At 38.5% G+C, this 22,215-nt stretch overlaps 1 protein-coding gene and 1 non-coding gene across 2 annotated transcripts in view; both read right to left on the bottom strand.

Annotated features, from left to right (window-relative positions):
• The window catches only part of IL7 (interleukin 7), a 45,186-nt gene extending 23,524 nt beyond the window's left edge, over positions 1-21,662 (bottom strand). The window contains exons 1-2 of the mRNA XM_055124431.1: positions 21,653-21,662; positions 13,904-14,037 (exon numbers count right to left, since the gene is read on the bottom strand). Of these exons, the coding sequence (XP_054980406.1) occupies positions 13,904-14,037; positions 21,653-21,662 (144 nt within the window). The remainder of the gene's footprint in view (positions 1-13,903; positions 14,038-21,652) is intronic.
• LOC129402778 (U6 spliceosomal RNA) lies at positions 9,498-9,604 on the bottom strand. The gene has a single exon (XR_008628822.1). It is a non-coding gene; the product is annotated as a U6 spliceosomal RNA (small nuclear RNA).
• Positions 21,663-22,215: the final 553 nt, after the last annotated feature.

Here is a 22,215-nt window from a genome sequence, read left to right as displayed (position 1 = left end):
CCATTTTACAAAAAGGTCACATACACAGATTCTAGGTGGATGTCTTGGAATATATCATTCAATATTCTATATCATCTACATCATCATCATCATCATCATCACCATCATTTCGTTTAGGGATGATCCCCAGCAGTGCTCAAGGATTGCTCATGACTCTGTATTCAGTGATCAGTTTAGGCAGGGCTCTGTATGGGAAGCCAGGGATCAAATTGGGGTCAGACGCATGCAAAACAAAAGCTGCATCCCTACCCACTGTGCTCTGTCTCAGGCCCCTACATTGTTATATTTGAAGGGTGTGGTTTTAGGATATTGAGATTATTAATCATGTAGGTTCCTAGAAGGTTTTTCTCATTCTCTGGCTGTAAGTTTTAATAACTTAATTTTTTATAAAGTATTTTAGTTTTCTTACAGTCTATTTTTCACTTCTATAAGGTTTTTAGACTTACTTTTACTAAGATCATTTTAATGTGAATCCATGTGCATTTTACAGCAATAAATTGTAAATCATCAATAACAATGAAACATACCTTTTATTCTTGTGTGATTATTTTAATAAAGTATGCTAACGTTTATTAAACATTTTAGAACTATTATTTCTTTAATAGTACTCTGTATTATCAGAACATGTATGATATACCTTAATTTAATGGAAATACTATATAGTTCTGTTTATGAGCAGGTTTTGGCTAATGATTTTTCCCTGTTTCTGTTTCATCTACAAGATAGCAACACAGACAACCGAACAATCAGTGAAGGCAACTTGATCTGGTTCAGATGTATATAGGCTGCAACAATGCACAGGCCTGAGATTTTCAACGTCCGGTAACTTAATTTACACTATGATCTATGATCTTCAAGGGGATTTCAATGCAGGATACTTACATTTGAAAGTTATACAAATCCTTAAGCTACTTTGCAAAGTACCATCTACACCCTGGTATTGAGTCCAACTGACCAGTCAAGATTTCTTTCTCTTTATGACTTATTTCACTCAACACGATACTTTTCATGGCAATCCAGAATAGGTATAGAATAACTGCATTCATGTGTGGGATATAATATATATATTTATGTATATATATACACATTATATACTATATAGTCTTGGGATGGAGCGATAGCACAGTAGTAGGGTGTTTGCCTTTCACACGGCTGACCCAGGTTCGATCCCTCTGTCCCTCTCGGAGAGCCCCACAAGCTACTGAGAGTATCTCGCCCACACGGCAGAGCCTGGCAAGCTCCCTGTGGTGTATTCTATATGCCAAAAACAGTAACAACAAGTCTCAAAATGGAGATGTTACTGGTGCCTGCTTGAGCAAATCGATGAGCAACCAGATGACAGTGCTACAGTGATATTATATAGTCTCATTATTATATAAACCTGATATATAATAATGAGACTACTAACCAAGATGAGGGGAAATAGGGCCAGGAGGACAGGTCAACAGTTGGAAGCTTGCCACAAGAATGCGTGGGTGGGTGAAGGGCACAGTAAAGGGATATACCTTTCATAATCTGTATTGAAAACTAAGGTCCAAGGGGAGGGTGGGAGGGGGGAGAGAGAGAGAGAGAGAGAGAGAGAGAGAGAGAGAGAGAGAGAGAGAGAGAGAGAGAGAGAGAGAGAGAGAGAGAGAGAGAGGAAAAGTGCCTGCTATAATGGCAAGTGGTGAGAGGTGAGATTGGGGGTGGGCAGAGGGAAACTGGGACTATTGGTGGTGGGAAAAGTATAGAGGTGAAGGGACGGGTTTTGGGACACTATATGACAAATCCAATCATGAACAGCTTTGTAAATGTGTGTATTATTGTGATTCAATTAAAACATAAATAAATGGAAAAAATATTCCTTTCTCTCATTATTCTGTTGTCACTGAATTTCTGTCAGGAATTATTTGGATTTTCTTTTTATAAATAATTGAAAATTTGAGGCATTGCTCTCTTGATTTCATTCTAACTTTGGTCAGTCTAGGAAGCTGTCTGTAGAAATTTGATTGTGCATACCAAGTGATGAATTTGGGGAGTTTATGTCTACAGAATAAGAATTGTTAGTTTTCTTTTATTTTTAAATATTTATTATTTCATTTTACTCTTTTATTGGCTTTATAAAATATGATTTGATTTACAGTAAAATAGGAAAAAGGAAAGAGAGTTCGCAGATATCCCCAGCCCTGATTGAGTTTACTATTAATGTCCTGAATTAATATGATTATATTATTAAACCAAATTATTGTTAACTCCTTATAAAATAATGAATTAATTTTACTTTCCTAAAATTACCCTGTGTACTACTACCTATTCATTTTTCCCAGTCTTTCCTAAAACCTTAAAAATCACTAATTCTTTTTGCTTTTCTATAATGTTGCCATTTCTAGGCTATCATCTCATTGGAACAACACAGTATCTCACTAAGAGTAGAATCTTTCACACAATATGCATTTAAAATAGATGTCCCCATGCCCTATTGTGCCTTGATAGATCATTTTTATTAATCATTGTTTAAATTTCTTTGGTTGTGCTGCAGTTAATCCATTTACTCGTTGAAAATTGATTTCATTGCATCCGTTATTGACAACTTTGAATAAATAAAGCTTTAATAGAGGTTGGATGGTACAGTGGGTAAGGTGCTTGCTTTGCACACAACCAAGCTCTGGACCATCAGAAGTTTGCCTCAGCCTGTCAGGAGGGATTGATCCCTGAACGTGAAGCCAAGAGTAAATCCCAAGCACAACTGGGTGTAGCCCCAAAGTCTATAATAATAAAAGGCTTTAATGAGGGTTGCTGTAAAAATTTTAGTATGGATTCTAGTTTTCAACTCATTTGGGTAAATACTTAAAAGTGTGAGCATATAGTATGATTGTTTAGTTTCTTAAGAAATTGCCCATTATGCATTCCCTCTGGCAATTAATGAAAGAACCTGATTGTTCCACATCTTAGCCAACATTTGGTGTTCTTAGTGTTTCAGATGTTATTCATTAGGTGAGCATCTCTACTCTCATTTTAATTTACAATCCCCTGAGAACATATGATCTTGAGTATCTCTGCACATGCCTATTTGCTGTGTGTATATCTTTATTGTTGAATTATCTATTTAGATCTCTTGTACATTTTAATTGGATTATTTATCATATTGTTGAGGGTTATACTTGGTGGGGAGCACACCAGTTGTGCTCAGGGGTTGTTACCAAAAATCTTGAGGGACTAATTGTGATGTTAGAGATCAAACTGAAGTCAGCCATGTGTAAGGCAAGCGCATTTCATTCTATTTTTAGTACAAATACTGTCTACAAATATTTTCCCTAGTCTGTGGCATTTCTTTTCATTCTCTAAATAGTTGTTTCCAAGGAGAGTTTTAATTCTCATGAAGTCCAGATTCAGTTTTTTTCTTTCATGCAGTATACTATTATTGGGTGTTATATGTGAAAATATCATATTCATAATTTTCCTCTGTTATTTTATATTCATAGTTTTATAGTTCATTTATAGTTTCTGTACTTTGCATATATGTATGTGATGTATTTTGAGTCATTTCGTAAAAGGTGTGAGGTCTATTTTGAGGGGGGTATATTTCACATAATTTGCTAAAAGGACTATTTTCACCAATAAATTAGTCTTAACATTTTGTTAATTATTAGAGACTGCATTGGTCTAATTAGCCTGTCTATTCTGCTCTATTTTCTACTCTTTCATTAATATCTTGCTGTTCTGATTGCTCTAGCCTTATGTCTTGAGTTTGAAAAAATTACGTACTTTGACTTTGTTCCTTTTTCAAAATATTTTGTTGGTTATTTTGGATCTTTTGACATTTGATGCGATTTTTGTATGTTTGTTTGATTGTGTTAGGCCACAACTAGAGCACAAGAACATCTGTGGTCCCCAAACAAACACCAATAAAAAGCATGTATTTGGCACACTGAGCTGTCTCTCTCTGACTCATATTCTACATAAACTTCATAATAATGTTGTTGATATCTGCAAAATGTCTTGTTGCATTTTGATTGTAATTACATTGAACAAATTGGGAGAATGGCAGACTAAAAATCCTGGCTTTCCTTGTCATAAATATGAAACACTTCTCTATTTTAGTCCCTTGGTTTCCATCTTCTGAGCTTTAGAGTATTTTTTGTGGTTGATGCTATATATTTTATGAGATTTATACCTGAGCATTTTAGTTTTAGATACTAACTTATACAGTGTTGTGTTCTTAATTTCAAATGTCAGTTGTTTGTTTACTGATGTTTAGAAAGCAATTATCTTTTATATATAAACCTTGTATCCTTTCTATAATTTCCTATTAGCTTCAGGAATCTTTTTCTATTGTTTTGACTACACTATGCTATAATAAAGGGTTTCTTTATTTATATTATATTTTTATTTATAATTGTTATCTGTAGTGAAAAGAAGTTTCATTTTCTTTTTTAAAACTGTACTTTGCCTTGTTTTATTGCCTTTTGCATAAGATAAGATTTACAAAATAATGTTGAGTACTAGTGATAAGACTATAGGGACAGAATCTATTATCTCATCATTAAGTATTATGAAGCTGTAGACTTATTTTTTTTTTCTTTTGGATCACACCCGGTGGTGCACAGGGGTTACTGCTGGCTGATGCACTCAGGAATTACTCCTGGCAGTGCTTGGGGGACCAATTTGGGATGCTGGGAATCGAACTGGAGTCAGCTGTGTGCAAGGCAAACATCCTACCCACTGTGCTATTGCTCCAGCCCCCAGAAGCTATAGGCTTTTAATAAATATTTTCTTTTTATTAGTTTGAACAAATTGCTTTACTCCTAATTTTTGACTGTTTATAATTAATCAGTACTGAATTCTGACAAATCTTTTCCTTCACCTATTTTTAGAATATTTATGGCATAATTTACTTTAATCAATTCTCATGTTGAGCTAACATATCTGGATTAAGTTCCACTGAGTTATAATATATAATTATTAGAGTACATTATTTAATTTTATTTGCTAGTATTTTGCCGGGGCTGTTTCCACGTATATTCATAGAAATATTCATTTCAAATTTTCCTGATGTGAGTCTTACATGATGAGTTGGAAAGTATTCCCTGTTTCCATTTGTCAATAGAGTTTGTAAATTTGGTATCATTTATTTGGTATAATTTATACCAAATGTTAAGTATAGTTGGCATGATTTTTTTCTTAAATATTTGGCATAATTCATTACTGAAATCACCTGAGCCTGATTTTTTTTGTTTGTTTGGGAATAGAATTACTATAAATTAAGTATCAGTAATGTGTGTATTTATTTTTCACAATATTCCATAAATTTTACTAATGTGTCTTCATTTTATTTAAAAATCACTTTATGTTTCAGATTCTAAGGTTTTTAGTCACATACCATTGACAATTGTTATTTTTCTTGAAAAATTGACCCTTTATTTATTTATGTATTTATTTATTTGCTGTTTGGGTCGCACCTCGTGTTGCACAGGGGTTACTCCTGGCTGTGCACTCAGGAATTACTCCTGGCAGTGCTCAGGGGACCACTGGGATGCTGGGAATCAAACCTGGGTTGGCCTCGTGCAAGGCAAATGCCCTACCCACTGTGCTATCGCTCCAGCCCCAAAAAATGGCAATTTATTAAATATCCTGCTTTACTTCTGATAGTCTGCCTTTCTTTGAAATGAGCTTTTTCTGAAATGAATATAGCTATTTCAATTTTCTGTTGATTGGTGCTGACATGCCGTACATATCCATATTTTAATTTTTAGTATATGCATTTTTTATTTTTAAAGAGGCCTTTCATAGAAAGTTAGGTATTTTTTATCCACATAGAATCTGTATTTTTATTGGTATATTTTAATTTTTATAACTAAACTGCCATTCCTAGGACAAAAATCTTTGTCTCTTCAATAACAGTCTTCCTAAACTGAAACCTTTGTATAGTCACACCACTAGAAAATCTACATAAGTAATTAAGTCTTTATTCTAATATAACATGATATAATAAACAATTTAATTTTAAAATTTTATCTTATTAATTAAAGTTATTTAAGTGTAGCAGTTTTAGTTATATTCTAAAAGTAACTAGAAGTAACTAGAATATGCTCAAGTACTTTTTGCCCACCACTGTTAGCAAACCAATAACATAAAGACCAACATTGTATAGATACTAGGGTAAAAGTAATAGAATTTAAAGTATAAAAATACTTTTTTAAAGGAGTTCCAGAGACTGTCAGCTTGAAGTGTTGGAAAGATAATTCAAATGTCAGTAAAGATAACAAATGTATACTAGGAGCAGGGCGATCAGCCAGAGACTGAAGGCTATTTGCAGTTCTCCATCAGTACCCGATGACTGTATCACCTACTTCATGGAAGTGAAGTCAATGTAATAAATGGATAACTTAATAGAGCCAAAGAGACGTACTATTGTGCAATGTTTGATAAGAGTGAGAGTGTCAAGGATGATTGGGGGCTTAGGGACTGAGTAATTGGGCAAATGCACATACCATTACCCAAGAAGTGAATGTAGAAGCAGGGACAGGCTGGTGTGAAGACAGTTTTCTAGTAGGGTGAATGCCGGGAGCTGTCTGGATAGAGATATTTAAATAAACAGTTCCAAAGTTCATAAAAGAGGCGGAAGCCTTAGAGTACTTGAGACCTATGTAAGGGGAAAAGGAAACAGAATCTGTATAGGCTCCAGAAACACAGTTAAACTTATTAGAAATAATAAAAGCCAATTTAAACTTATTAGTTATTACACCATGCAATTCTCTAACTCACAATAAAGAACATCTCTTCATGTGCCTGAAGTTAGACTGAGTCATTCCTAGAGAGTATCTCTTTCTAGGCCTGGCCATCTCCTGCTGCTTGTGTTAACTTTAACCAGACTCTATGCTCATGAGGAGTTGCAAAATTCAAACATATGAGTCATATTTAAGCAAAATAATTTTTTTTTTTTTTTTGCTTTTTGGGTCACACCTGGCGATGCACAGGGATCACTCCTGGCTCATGCACTCAGGAATCATCCCTGACGGTGCTCAGGGGACCATATGGGATGCTGGGATTCGAACCCGGGTTGGCCGCGTGCAAGGCAAATGCCCTACCCGCTGTGCTATCGCTCCAGCCCCGCAAAATAATTTTAATGCACAAAATAATTATGTTTGCAACTTCATATTGGAGATCAAAAAATCTTTCTAGCTCTTATACATAACAAAGTTTCAAAGCAGCAAATATTTAATAAAATAGACTCTAGCTTAATCTGAATAAATTCTGAGTTCTAACTAATGCATGGAGTTTATTTAGAATGTATATTTTTGTATACATTATTTAGTATATATCTAGTGTAGTATATTTTAGTATAACCCACAGGGTCCTGGGTTTGATCACTGGAATTTCAAAAAAAGTAATAAAATTCATGTATTATTTATCATATATTACACCAGAATCTCTTGCCCCCTTGTCTGGCTGTCTTCACTGGGGCCCCTCGGAAGGGGTGGGTTGAGTTTTCCTCCCCGTCCCGAACAGAGCCCTGGTACCCGAAGACCTCCAGAATCCAGCTACAGCCATGCTCAAGGCCCCTCTCCACACATTCAGACGAGCCTCATGCATGAAGGAACTGGCAGAGGAACCCAAGTGTGCCGGACCTGGGGCTGAGATCTCCAAACCTGCACGGATAGCGACTGGGCCTCTTCTGCCCAGATCCCCCATTTTCCAGTAGCTAGGTGGTCACACCCAAGGACTGCCCCTGGCGCCCTGTAATCCCATCAACTGCCAACATCCAGAGACTATAAAACCAAGCTCCCGAACATCTTATAGCCTAGTTCTCCCTCTCAGAGAACCTGGCAAGCTACCAAGAGTTTCCTGCCCGCATGGGATAGCCTGGCAAGCTCCTCATGGCGTATTCATATGCCAAAACCGGTAACAATGTTGGGTCTCATTCCTCTGACCCTGAAAGAGCCTCCAATGCGGCACCGTTGGGAAGGACGAGTAAAGAGAGGCTTCTAAAATCTCAGGGCAAGGAGATGTTACTGAGACCGCTCGAGAAATTCGACGATCAACGGGATGATGATGATGATAATGATGATGATGATGTTATTACACCAATTAAAAATACTATGTGCAAAGTACTCTAGATGAGTATTCACTAGGATTCAAAGATGAATCAAACATGTACTGTTCCTAAGATGCTTATAGACTAATATAGTGTCAGAATATAAATACTACAAAGTTAAAAATCAAAGATTTTCTTAAAGTGAAATTGAGATAACGACCTAATTTATAGTATCATCAAACATATATACCATATTTAAAAATAAAATTTACAAATTTACAAAAGAAATGCAAATTTTAAAGTCAAAACTACAAACCATCACTGAAAGGAAAGAATTAAATAAATGGAAAATTATCACATTTTGTGGGCCAGAAGCACTGTTACTGTTGGAAAAAAATGTTTCTTAGTTGATGGTAGGAGTATCAAAATTCCTATCAAGATCTATACTTGTTTCCTAGAAATTAATATGCTAATTTAATAATTCAATAATTCAATAAAAATTCACAATAAAAATTTATGATGGAATTTCAAGGGAGGTGAAATAGTTAATCTCTAAAAAAATCCTATCAAATAAAAGGACTCACACTTCTTGATTTCAAAACCAAATCCCAAAGCCAAAATAATAAAGATCGACCCAAGGTAATTAGATATGGGAATTGAAGAGTCCAGAAATGAACCTGTACCATGTAGGCTCAACGAGCTTTTACAATGGTGCAGCAGAGGGGAAAAGGTATTTTTTTCTAAATATGACATTTACTTATTTGACTTAGAGTATAAATATTTGGTAAATTTCCTTGAGTAAATATGAATAGCAGATAGCTTCCTTTCCCCCTTTTTCCTTTTCCTCTTTTTTCCCCTCCTTTATCCTCCCCTTCTTTTCTTTTTTCCTTCCTCTTTTCTGTCTCTCCCTCTCTCTCTCTCTTTCTTGCTTTGTTGCTTCTTCCTCTTCTTTCTCCTCTTTTTCCTCCTTCATCTTTTCCTTCTTCTTTTTATGTTTCACAGGGAACATTGCTCATAGTCAGCATGGAATAAATATTTATTAAAAAGGGAAAAAATTAAGACAGGCTGACACTGAAAATGGAAATAAAGAAAAGGAAAAAAATGACAGGATAAATGAAACATTGTTCCCCATCTCAAAAAAAATGTGATTGCGGGGCCGGAGTGATAGCACAGCCGGTAAGGCGTTAGCCTTGCACGCGGCCGACCCGGGTTTTATCCCTGGCATCCCATATGGTCCTCCAAGCACTGCCAGGAGTAATTCCTGAGTGCAAAGCCAGGAGTAACCCCTGAGCATCGCTGGGTGTGATCCAAAAAGCAAAAAAAAAAAAATGTGATTGCTATTGAAAACAGCAGAGGTTATTCATTAGGTGCGTATACGTTTAATAGTGTGATTTCTTCCTGTTGTACATACCCCGTGATGAATAGAAAATGACCTTCGCTGTCCCTTCTAATCTTTTTCAGCCTGAAATCTATGTTGTCGGATAAAAATATGGAATGCTTCACGAATTTGCATGTCATCCTTGTGCAGGGGCCATGCTAATCTTCTCTGTATCATTCCAATTTTAGTACATGTGCTGCCGAAGTGAGCACAGCAGAGGTTATTCAATTTCTACATTTCTAAGGTGATGAAGAGCTCCAAAGAGGCCAAATAATGTATCCAAGATCAAAGTTCTTGCTAATAATTAAGTTAGTAACTATTTATGTATTCCAATCCTAAATTCATTTTCCCCTACTATGATGTGTTACTTATTCTTCATTTGTTAATCATACGTTTACTGAGGGTTTTATTTATGTAACCCTTTGGATTCAGTAGTGAACACTAAGGATAAATATTTCTATCCTTCGTGTTCATATATTAATTGTCATTGTTCTCATCCAAACTCCTCAATGACTTCCTGGTGCCTAGAAAAAAGTCAAAACTCCCTTGTATTGCAAGCCCACAATGCAAGGCGAGAATAAAATCCTCAGATATTTACTGGTTAATAGCAAAGAATTAGATCCTAGCTTTGCTAATTGAAGATTATATGAATTGAAGTCACAGTAGGAGTACACCCTTATAGGGGTATTGTTTGGGGTCCACACTTAACAGAGCTCTGGGTTAATTCCTTGCTCTGTGTTCAGGGATTGTTCCTGGTGGTACTGTGAGGACCATATGTGATGCTGGGGTTTGAACACACATTAGCTACATGCAAGGCAAGTTCCCTACCTACTGTAATATCTCTCCAGCCCCAGAGATATGTATATTTTCAGGGTTAAACTAATCCCCTGAAGATAAGTTAGTACATAATAATCACTTCTTAGGTATTATTACTATTATAAGCATACAAAGATTTATAGTAATTACTGTAAATCATCCAGGACATGCTGAGTGAATAAGTAACTAAATCTGTACCAGTCACATTGAAATGAAAGGTTCTTTTGACTTTTCTTTCTTCTTCTCTAAAGTTTTCACTTCTTCACTATGGTTTTGTTTCCAGCAAGATCTAGAAACAACCCAAGTGCTCAACAACTGATAAGTAGATTAAAGTAGTTGTGGGATACAGACACAATGAAACATTATTCAGGCAATAGAAAAGATGAACCCTTGCCTTTTTCTGTACAGGGATGAAAGGTCTCGTGCTCATTGAAATAAGTCAAAAAGAAAAAGAGAAATGCTGCATAGTCTCACTCAGATGGTGTATTAGGCCTGAGGCAAGGAAAAGAATAGACAAAGTCCATTGAAGAACACTGAGGCATCACACAGAACTAAAGCTAACCGAGGGTGACAAGGTAGAAAGGAAGTCTAACAATAGTAGAGGATATTAGCACCTCGGTGATAGGCACGATGAGGCAATGTATCCCTAAAATAAATAAAAATTTGCACCCATATAAACTAATGTCAAATCAATAAAAAAAAAATCAAGGAACTTGGTTCAAAACCTTTAAGGTTGCACAGCTGCTATAGCTGCAGAGCGTAAGAGGCTAATGACTATGCTCTATGATAGTTCATGGTTCAAATAGACAGAAAATACTACTTGATTCATAGATTCTAAATTTACTATGACTGACAACCATAAAAAACATGCTATAAATATGGTAGATGAAAACTTCCTGCTATTGAATTGCCAAGAACATAAATTTCAGCTTTATAAAAATTGCCAATAACATATTTTTATTCATTTATTATACGTTGCCAATAACATAATTTTAAATTAATAACATAGCTTGTGTTACTGCTAATAACACAGTCACAAAAATTATTAACAATTTTTGCAGTTCATACAAATACACATTGTAGACCTAACATTAGTTGATTATCTGGATAATAAAATGAAATAATAAATATATTAATTTTAGAGTAATTAGCATTGTTCAGTGTAAGAGGTATAAAAATTTATGGAATATTAAATGAGCCATCTATTTTTGACTTTAAGTACAAAAATATCATGGAATGTTAAATAAGCACATCTACCTTTACTTTTTTAATCAATGAGAAAAAAAATCAGGAAACCTTTGTGGCACAGTGTTCAACAGTGTTCAATATCAGCTTAAATTTTCTGTACTCCTCAAGGACCAGGAATATGAATTTCTAAGCTGTGATGTCACTTTATGTGTATGTTGAAAGTGTGCAAGGAGGGGAGAAATTAATCATTTTCTCTCATGTTATGACTGACGGTTTTCTGTTTTTTTTTAAATTAAATATGTATGTATACACTTTCATATAGTGAAAATGTAATGTTTTACAGATACATAGGTTTGCATATAGCAATTCTCAAAGAATCAGCAAAAATAACAACTCAAAATAACAAACAATTTTGACTATTGTGCAGAATTCCAGTTTAATATACAAAAACAACTTGTTTTCTATATATTAGAAATGGTTGATATATAGAAATTGAAATTCAACATAAGTTTTATACGTGCATCACAAAATGAAATATTTAGGTATAGATATAGTGGAATACAAACAGAATCTAAATTAAGAAAAGTATAAAACTTTGATGAAAAGAATGAGAAAGATCTAAATCAATGGAAATATATCCTATAACAATTAATATAAAGACAAAATATCAAGATGTCAGTTTAACTGTTGAGCTCAGATACATTACCAAAAATGAGTAATACACAGATGGCAATAAATATGTAGACAAAAAGATGCTTAATATCACATGTCAGAATAGAGTTGCATGTTAAAACAACAGTGAGATGCAGTGACAATCCTACCAGAGCAAACAAAACTCAGACACTGACAATACAAAAGCTACTGAAGCTATAAGGCATCAGGAACTCTCATTCACTACAGGTAAAAATACAAAATTGTACATTCACTTTGGAAGCTACTGGGCAATTTTATATTAAGCTACACAAAGCTAAAGGCACTCCTACCATGTCACCCAGATTCATATTTCTACCCAAATCAGTTGAAAATGTATGTAGAAACAAAATCCTGCACAAGAATATTTATAGAGGATTTATTTATAATTGTTCCAAAATTGGAACAAAGATGTCCTTCAGTCAGTGAATGGGTAGACAAATGTATTTCATTTATTCAGTGGAATAGTGTTTGCCATAGGAAGAAGTGAGCTATAGAACATAATCCTATATAAGTTTCGCCCTGGTTGGGAAGTTTCTTTCCCTTTTCCTTCTACTTTTCAATAAGCCTGTCTATTACAAAGCAGAATAAGGAGGAGGAGGAGGAAGAGGAGGAAGAGGAGGTGTATAGAGAAAAAGGAGGAGAAGGAGGTAGAGAAGGAGGAGGAGGAGGAGGAGGAGGAGGAGGAGGAGGAGGAGGAAGACTATAAAATCATAAAAAGTCTCAAAGGAAACAAAAGTCTTAAACACACATTTATTAGAAAGAATGCAACCTGAAAGTCTATATGTTGCATTCAATTGATGACATTCTAGAAAAGGCAAAAATATAATAATTGATGTTATCATCAGTTCAGGGGAAGGAGGAAGAGACAAACCAGTGGAAAGCAGGGGATTGTTAGTTTCAGCGAAACTATTCTTAGGATATTCTACTGGAGAACACATGACATTTTGCTTTTATCAAAACTCACTGAAATTTACAACACAAAGAGAGAGCCCAAATGTCAACCTTAATAATATATCAGTATTGGTCTGTAAAATGTAGCAGATGTGACATTCAAATTCAAGATATTAACAATGAAAACTGCACAGAGGGAACTGTATAGGTGAACTCTGTTCTGCTAAATTATTCTGTAAAATAATTCTAAAAATAAATTCATTAACACAAAAACCCTTAGCAAATAAAATCCATCTCACAGCAAATTAGATACAAAATATGCATAAACATACACTTTTCTATATGTACACATATTCAGATAAAATAAATACACCTACATTTTCATAATTTTGAATCATTCTTTAGTTCCTTTTTCTCTCCTGTTGTAATGATTTTAAAGGGACTATCAACAGACTGGGAAGAAATGCAGCTATGTTCAAATCATGCTTACAGGAATGTGGTAGGAGAAACCTAGGACTGAAATAACTGTGGGATCATTTTTGGTTTTGGGCCACACCTGGCACCATTCAGGAGTTACTCCTGTCTCTGCACTCAGGGATCACCCCAGGTGGTACTCAGGGGACCATACAGGATGCAAGATAGAACTTGGGTTGGCTTCATGCAAGGCAAGTAAGTGCCCTGCCCACGGTACTTTCTCTCCAGCCTCAATTGTGGGATTCTAAAGTTGAGTAAGGAATGATTTTTTTTAATAGGACATCATAAGGCTAGCTATAAAAATAGAGTTTGAAGCTCATCATATGTTATTAACTTATTTCATTTTCCTTTCAAGGGATGTAGTTGGTCGTTTAAGTATAAAACTGCATACCAGAAGAATAGATAAACTTTCCCAATGAATTAAAATGTAAGACAAAACAGAAACATACCAAGTAATCGAAGCTGACTCTTAGAATATTCTTATAATCTTGGCCGTCTTTACCTTTAATTTCACAATCAGATGACGCTACTGGTAACAGAACAAGGATCAGGGGAGGAATTCCAAAGATGTACCTAAAAGAAACTAAATTCAACAGTGAGTAAGAAAAGCATAATTATAAATAATGTTATACTTGGCTGTGGCGTTTCAATTAGCTTATTTCTAATAAATTTTTTTAAAAGCATCCCAGTGGTTGTGTGGGGAGAGTCCTAAAAATAGTAACTATTATGTAAACCAAAGGGATTTTAGAGTTTAGATTTCTTCCACTTTTGACACGTTTGATTTGAATATTTAATAATATTCAATGCCTTTGGGAAAGCACAGACGAGGTTCAATGAGAACAGTCTCCTTGCTTCTAAAACACACTTTGGTTGTTTTTTTTTTTTCAATTCATTAGAATTTATTCAGATGGACTTGTGCTCCAGATACCTGCAAGAAAAGGAATTTATAGGTAAACAGGCAAATTACAAGTTGAGAAAAGTTGCATAATTTCGAAATTTTGTCATCAACAGCATATGATTGTATATTAGTATAACAGGTGGTTTTATCCAAGTGTTTAGCCACCTCCTGGAGGCAGCCTTCCAAGTTTCTCATCTGGTGCTGGACTCTGAACCGCTTCTTTTTTAATGGTGGGAGGGGCGCTCCCCTTGATTCTCTTTCCACGAACCAGGCTGAAGGGTCAAGGGAAGGACGGTATGTTGTGGTGCGCATGCTCTGTGGTGCCAAAGCCACACCCTGCAATGCTTGGATGCCCTCAGGGCCACAATCTGCAGGGCCCAGGGGGCCTCCAGAGCTGCTGGCGGTGACGCTGGGAGGCAGGGAACTCTGGTGCTAAAGATGGAACCAGGGGTGACTACCAGCAAGGCACACACCTTCCTTAATCCCTGTCCTCTGTCTCCGCCCAACACTCTTCCTTTGTAGTGGTGGAGTGTAAAGGGTTAACTCATTCCACAACCAGGACGAATCTCTTTTGAAACTCCATTACCTATCTTTCCAGTATCTTCTGTCTCTAGAGTCCAGCCATTCATAATCCTCAAACCACAGCTCCATCCAACATCTTGATGTTACAAAAACACCATAAATAAATTTATTCCCCATTAAATAGTGAGTTATACTTGCTTTTCCATTAGTTCTCCTAATTAGAAGTTTTCTAATCAAAAATAAATTAAATTATAAGTGTTATCATTGAGGGAATAAAAATACACTGGAGGGCAAGTTGGAGATTCTCAGACATGTAAACATCTAGACAGCTAGGCATCAATTTCTCCATAAGTTGTCATCTATGTATGTTTTTAGTTTCTGTAAACAACTGAGTATGGCAACGATATATTTCCTGTGAACTTCCCACATCAACCTTAAGTGTACTTGGTGAACGCATATTATTAATATTATTATGGGGGGGCCACTAACAAATTCTGCTCATGGGACCCAGGAGTCACTCTTGGTCATTCTCAGCCAACTGGGCCAGTGGTTCAGAACAAGGACCTGAGAATACAGTGCCACTGGACACTGTGGCATCAGGGGCCACAAAGGGCCACCTCCAGCAACACTCCGGAGTCACCAGGACTATACAAAACAATGCTCTGGGGACATGTGGTACTTGGGATTAAACTGGGGTTGGGTACATGCTTTGTTCTCTCCCTGGCCCATGAGTTTTTCTTCTATATGCTTCTGTTACTGGGAGCAGACATTACCCACCAAGGAACTAATATGGCAATGGTGGCAGAAAGACTATTAAGCACATCGTCAAGTACCCAGCATGCCGGCCTTGAGGGTATCATCTGTCCCTTAAAAGTTAGCACGACCCCGTAATAAATCATGTTATTGATGGCCTCTATGTTTACAAATAGAGAAGACTAACTGGGTATCGGATATGAATAAAAGATAAATCCTACATTTCACTGTACTGTCATCCTGTTGCTCATCAATTTGTTCGAGCAGGCACCAGTAACATCTCTCACTGTGAGATTTAATGTTGCTTTTTTTTTTTGGCATATCCAATACGCCACGGGTAGCTTGTCAGGCTCTGCTGTGCGGGTGCGATACTCTCCATAGCTTGCCCGACTCTCCGAGAGGTGCAGAAGAATCGAACACTGGTCGGCTGCATGAAAGGCAAACGCTGTACCGCTGTGCTATCACTCCAGCCCAAATCCTCCATTTCATCTCTTATTTCTCTGATATTTAATGGCGGTAATAGAAGCAAAAATCCAGGACTGAGACACAAAGTCTTTATAAGTTGGCCCCTAAATGTCTATATGCATAATTCATACTGTAGATTAATAATAGTGATGAAGATGCCAGTTGATTTTGGATTCTTAACATGTGCCAGCCATAGTAGATGCCATATATATTATATATAGATGCCATATATATTATATATAGATGCCATATATATTATATATAATATATATGCCATATGTATTATATATTATATATATAACAATGAAAACCAGTCCCAAAGGTTAAGTTTTTTGTAAAACACATATAGTAAGGTTCAGTGCCTGGATTTGAACCTGAGCCTGCTCCCCTCCACCCGGATTTGATTTTTATAAATAGCCCTAGGCTCTGGCAATATGTAATCACAGTGATCTTATGAACAAAATATTACTCCACATAATATTAGTCAGCTCCGAAACCCTCTATTATTACTCTTGTGTCTTCCTCCTCAAATGATGATCAGTTGATTGTTTACAAAGTCCCTACTTTATAACAAATCCCTACAGATTAAAGAGAAGTCAACTTTCTCCCTAGTTTCTCTGCTACCTTAATAGATGCAAAAAATAAATGTATTTTGGAAAGATCAGATGATAAAGGAAATCTGTACTGAATAAAATTTTAAATGAGCTCTAAGGAGAATAAATGAAATGAAATATAGGACTGAAAAGAAAGACCTTCTTACTATTAGACATGAATATTTTCTCAAAGTCCACCTTTTATGTTTTAATAAATTTAGTTAATTTTCTATGAATTCTCTTTTTTGTCCTCTTTATTTTTCAGTGGTCTTAAAAATTATTATCAATGCTTTCAATTGATGGTCTGACTGGAAATTCAGTGTTGTGTCTGAGTGAGTGTGTATCTTTGTGTGTGTACGGATGTTCCAATGAGTTTCTCAATTCTGAAATTAAATTTTCCTTGCATGTATGAGATTTTCATTGTGTGAGATGTCCCAGCACACACAAAACATCTACATGTCTTCTATTGCCATTGTTGTCCAATAAGTTAGTTAAGGAAATGGAAAGCACAGTTTTCAGGGAGGGAACTTCAATATTAGTATAAAATGTGTTACTGGATGAACTGATACTCATCTTTTAAGCTTCATTAGGCTGATTTGCAAAATAAAAACAAATTAGGTTATTAGTGTCCCAATTTTCAAGCACCCTACTTCATTGTTGATGAGTTGGACCTTATTTTTTTTTGGGGGGGGGGAGAAGTAGAGGTACAGGGCCATGGTTTGTGCCCCACAAAACAGTGCTCAGGGAATAACTTCTGGATCTGTGCTCAGGGGTCACCATTGCCAGGGATGGAGCCTGGGTCTACTGCATGCAAGACAAATGCCTGTACCATTCCACACAGAGAGTAAGATGTAGTTGCTAGACTTGAAGGTTTGGTTGACAATGTTGTACCAATGGGTAAAAGTTGCTGCTTTTGCTTTTGATTCAGATTATGCAGACACCCACCCTTCCCCCAGTCCTGAACTTTTAATTAGGTTACAGAAAAGACAAACCATAAAGATGAACTTGTCTTTATCTCTCCTGAAGGAATTGAAACTGGAGGATTTGTTTTCAGTAGGGAATTTGGTTAAACTAGAATGATGACTGTTTAAAAAATTCCTGTTGGTTTTTTACTTTAAGCCAAATAATACATTCAGTCTTCTGCTGTGTAAGTTATGGGGTCAAAGTGAATATAAATACATTATTTTTATATGCTATCAAATCTTTCATCAGTCTTTCAGGACCAACCAGTATTTACTGAGTGTTCATTCTAAATATTACACAGGTCTGTTTCCTCTGAAAATTAAAATGCTCTGAAATTTTAAAAAAATGCAAAAATGCCCAAGCGATATTCAGGATGGATAGACATTTGAATCTATGAAATTGGTTTCAATATAAACAACTGGCATAAATAAATGGGTGAATCATGAAAAGTTAAACAGTGGACAATAAATAAATATGTACAGAAATCAGTTTTTAAGGTTACAAACAAAATTTTTGATGACGTTTAAAATAATCTAATATCCAGCAAAACTAATATGAAGATAAAATTCTATGCACAAGACCCCATAGTGAACACTTGAAGATATTATTCAGCCTTTCTATTACATTGCATGCATTTCATTTAATCTAACTACTTGGTTAGAGAGGATAGTATGGCAGGACGCTTGCCTTGTACTTGAGAGACCTGGGTTTGAACCCCAGCATGAAGTTTCCTGAAGAGTGCAAGTAGATATCCCTGAGCACAAAACAGGAATAAGACCTGAGCACTGCTGGGTATAACTCCATAGCCAAAAGGAAGAAAATGACAAATTCCTACTTTCTGAGGTATGTACTAACAGTTATTGACATTTCTGCAGTGGAGACTGTGGGACATAAAGAATTTTTTTTTTCACATACAAAATATGTATAGGGGTTGGGGAGAGTACATTGGTACTCTTGGCTTGCCTTGCACATGGTCAATCCCGGTTCCATCCCCATCATTCCATTTAGTCTTCTGATACCACCGGGAGTGATTCCTAAGCACAGAAGTAAGCCCTGAGCACCACTGGGTGTGGCCTCAAAGCTAAAAGGCAAAACAAAACCCAAAAAGTGTATATAGAAAGAGCCAGGATTGAATTTCAGCTTTGTCAGCTTTAAAAGTTTAGAAACTAAGAAACTTAAACTCTCTTGGAAAGTAGAGTTAACTCAGGGATCCGGAAACTCAAGGAACTGAGTTAGTTCTCCGGCCTTGAACCCCGCAGTCCTAAAGGACCCTCTTGCCAGCACCACAGTGTGAGTCCCTGGGGGTCCCCAGCACCGCAGGGTTTCTACAGCACTGCATCCCCAGGGGCTGCGGCTTTAAATGATGTAGATGCAGGGTCTGGTTGTCTCACTATTTTCCCATAACATTGCTTAGGAGGCCTCAAAAGTTAATATTTTTTTTTTTTAAAAAAAACAAGGTTTAGGAACTCAACTTTTAGCTACTGGGCTCCATTGCTCTGTGTGTGTGTGTGTGTGTGTGTGTGTGTGTGTGTGAATGTAGTTGTGGTGTGTGTTTGTGGTATGTGTGTGTATGTGTGATGTGTGTGTGGTGTGTGTGGTGTGTGTGTGTGGTGTGTGTGTGGTGTGTGTGTGGTGTGTATGTGTGGTGTGTGTGGTGTGTGTGTGGTGTGTGTGTGTGATGTGTGTGTGGTGTGTGTGTGGTGTGTGTGTGGTGTGTATGTGTGTGGTGTGTATGTGTGGTGTGTGTGGTGTGTGTGTGTGTGTGTGTGTGTGGTGTGTATGTGTGTGTGTGTTTGTGTAGGTCCTCTTTCCAGACCTGGGCCTCACTCAGGTACATGCCTCCTGGCCAAGCACTGAATCACTGTATCAGACTCTTCTTTCTGGGGAGGAGGAGAGCAGATACATTCAAGTTTGCTCTTACTATTCTACGTCACACGTCAGAGGAAAGAGGGCAGGGGGATCAACATGTGTGTGCATGAGAATGTGCCATGGGAGAAATTCCTCTGAAATACTTTTTTTCGATTTTCTCTAAGCCCTTTAACATTGGTATGGTACCATGTGTAAGCTTTTAAACTTAGTCATGCTTTCTATTATTTCTCAGTGAAGAGGACTATTCGATTGTTTTAGTCCTCAATTATAAATAAATTACCCAAAACAAATAGCATGGTGGAGGACCATAGGGTAGATCCTAAATTTCTTTCTCTCAAGAAAAGAAAAAGGGGAAAGAGTATAAGGAACCCTATCCTTAAATTTCTCGTGAAATCATTTGGAACAAAACTCAGGAACTCGCTTACTGTAATCACTATGATAAGAAGTTTGTATTTCTAATCTTTTATTTATTGATAACAACATCTTAGATAACAACATCTTAGCTATCTTATCTATCCATTCCAGGAAATAAAGGCCTTTTGTAATGACACACCTTAGTCATCTTGTTTTGACCTCTCTAGCTTAGATCAGGAGCTGGAGCCATAGCACAGTGGTTGGGCGTTCATCTTTCACACGACTGACCAGTGTTAATTCCTCCACCCCTCTTGGAGAGCCTGGCAAGCTACGAGAGTATTGTGCCCACACAGCAGAGTCTGGCAAGCTACCCGTGGCGTATTGTATATGCCAAACACAGTAACAATAAGTCTCACAATGAGAGATGTTACGGGTGCCCATTCGAACAAATTGATGAGCAACGGGATGACAGTGACAGCTTAGATCAGAAGTAAGGATGAGAACCAGGACATATGCAAGAAAGAACAAGTGACCTCAAACTGTCTAAGGAAAGGGGGAATTTCGCTTACAAGGAATTTCTAAAATATCTTTTGGGCATTGCCAGCTGCAAATACTTTTCCATCATCCATCATTTTCTCCGATACTGTGCACTCCCTCCCCCCCTCCGCTATTTTATCATTGTAAGCTTCTTCTTTTTTTCTTTTTGGATCACACCTGGCGATGCACAGGGGTTACTCCTGGCTCTGCACTCAGGAATTACTCCTGGCGGTGCTCAGGGTACCACATGGGACGCTAGGAATCAAACCTCGGTCAGCCGCGTGCAAGGCAAACGCTCTACCCGCTGTGCTATTTATGGCTCCAGCCCCAGGTTGCTACTTCTTGGCTACCTTAATTCTTGCTTGGCTCTTTACTACCTTAGAGAGGGTTAGCAGCGCAACTTCAAAAAGAATAACCACTTTCTCCCCGCCTCTCCTTGAACAAGTATTTACTGAGACTTTATGATTCCCTCCATCAGATCCTGGCCCTTCACATCCCCTTCCCCTCCTCCCTTTTCCTTTCAGTGACCTTGTTGGCTCTTCCTAGGTGGCCTCGCCAAAAGGAATCCAACTCACCGCGCCTCTGCCCTGGTTCGATTTAAATCTCCGTCCCGCGCACACAGAACAGTGCTTGGATCTCAGCAACGGTCTGGCGCGCAGAGCAAATATCCTACTTATTCTGCATCGAGCGGCACCCATCCAGGAAAAAACTTAAAACCCCCAAACCCGGGCTGACTTTTCCCAGCGCCGCATTCGTGGGTTCCCAGCAAAAACCTCAAGGTACAGCCCCAGTCGGAAACTCCCGGCCTCCCTGGAGGGGAGAAAGGGGGGCTTTCCAGGGAGATTCTGTCCTCTAAGTAGGGTTTTTAAACCGCCTCCCGTGGGAAGGACGCTTTCATTTCTCTGCTGAGTTCGGAGCTGCAAGATCCCGGGGCGCCCGTGAGTTACCTGGCGGGGCCGGGAGCGCGGGCAAGGTGGCTTGGCGCCCCAGGTGACAGAGGGGCGCGTGGCGACAGGCGCTGCCACCTGGCCGGGGTGGCCGCCGCTGAGCAGCCCTGGCACGGACGGGAGGCGTCGGGGCCCCAGGTGCCAATGGCTCTGGGCCAGGTCGGCGCGCGAGCCCGGGCGCGGGACGGGTCCAAAGTGCAAGGGGCGCCCGGGCCGCGGGGGCCCCCCTCGCCGAGCGCCCCCGACGTCCCCGGGCTGCCGGGCGTCCACTTCTGCGCCCGGGAGTGGAGCGCTTACCATGGAACATGGTCTGCGGGAGGCGGGCGTGGTCATGATGATCGCAACGGCCGCAGGAGCGAGCTCTCACCGCCCATCGCCACGTCCAGGAACCCGGGTGTCGCCGAGGGGCAGGGTCGGGGCCGGGAGCTGCTCCCTCAAGGCGCGCCTGCCGTTTCATCCATCCCAAGGGGGGGCGGCACACACCACGCCACGGCTGGGAGCTTCGCCTCTTCCATAACTTCCGTAGGATCTGCCCGGCCGTGTACTTTCAGTTTCTACTTTGCGCCCGGGGCTGCAGGTTCGATCTCTGGGTGCATCCAAGGGGACGTCTTCACCGTCGGCTGCAGTGCACCCTCCGCAGAGCTGCCCGCGCACCTTGGGCAAGCGAGGACCCCCCCCCTCCCCAGGAAGGCGCGACTGCCAAAGCACCCCCAAGGAATCCCCGGGCCTCCTGGTTTGCAGAACTTCCCAGGCTTTTCCGATGGCCACTGCCAGCCTTGGCCAAGCCGGGCGACCGGGAGCTCAGAACACCCGGTGCTCCTGCGGCCACAACAAGCCGCAAGTGTGTCCGGAGACAGAAG

Source organism: Sorex araneus, chromosome 2 (genome assembly GCF_027595985.1).
Source record: "Sorex araneus isolate mSorAra2 chromosome 2, mSorAra2.pri, whole genome shotgun sequence".
Lineage (NCBI taxonomy): Eukaryota > Metazoa > Chordata > Mammalia > Eulipotyphla > Soricidae > Sorex > Sorex araneus.
Note: the sequence above shows the minus strand (reverse complement) of the source record. Positions and strands in the feature narration are given on the sequence as shown.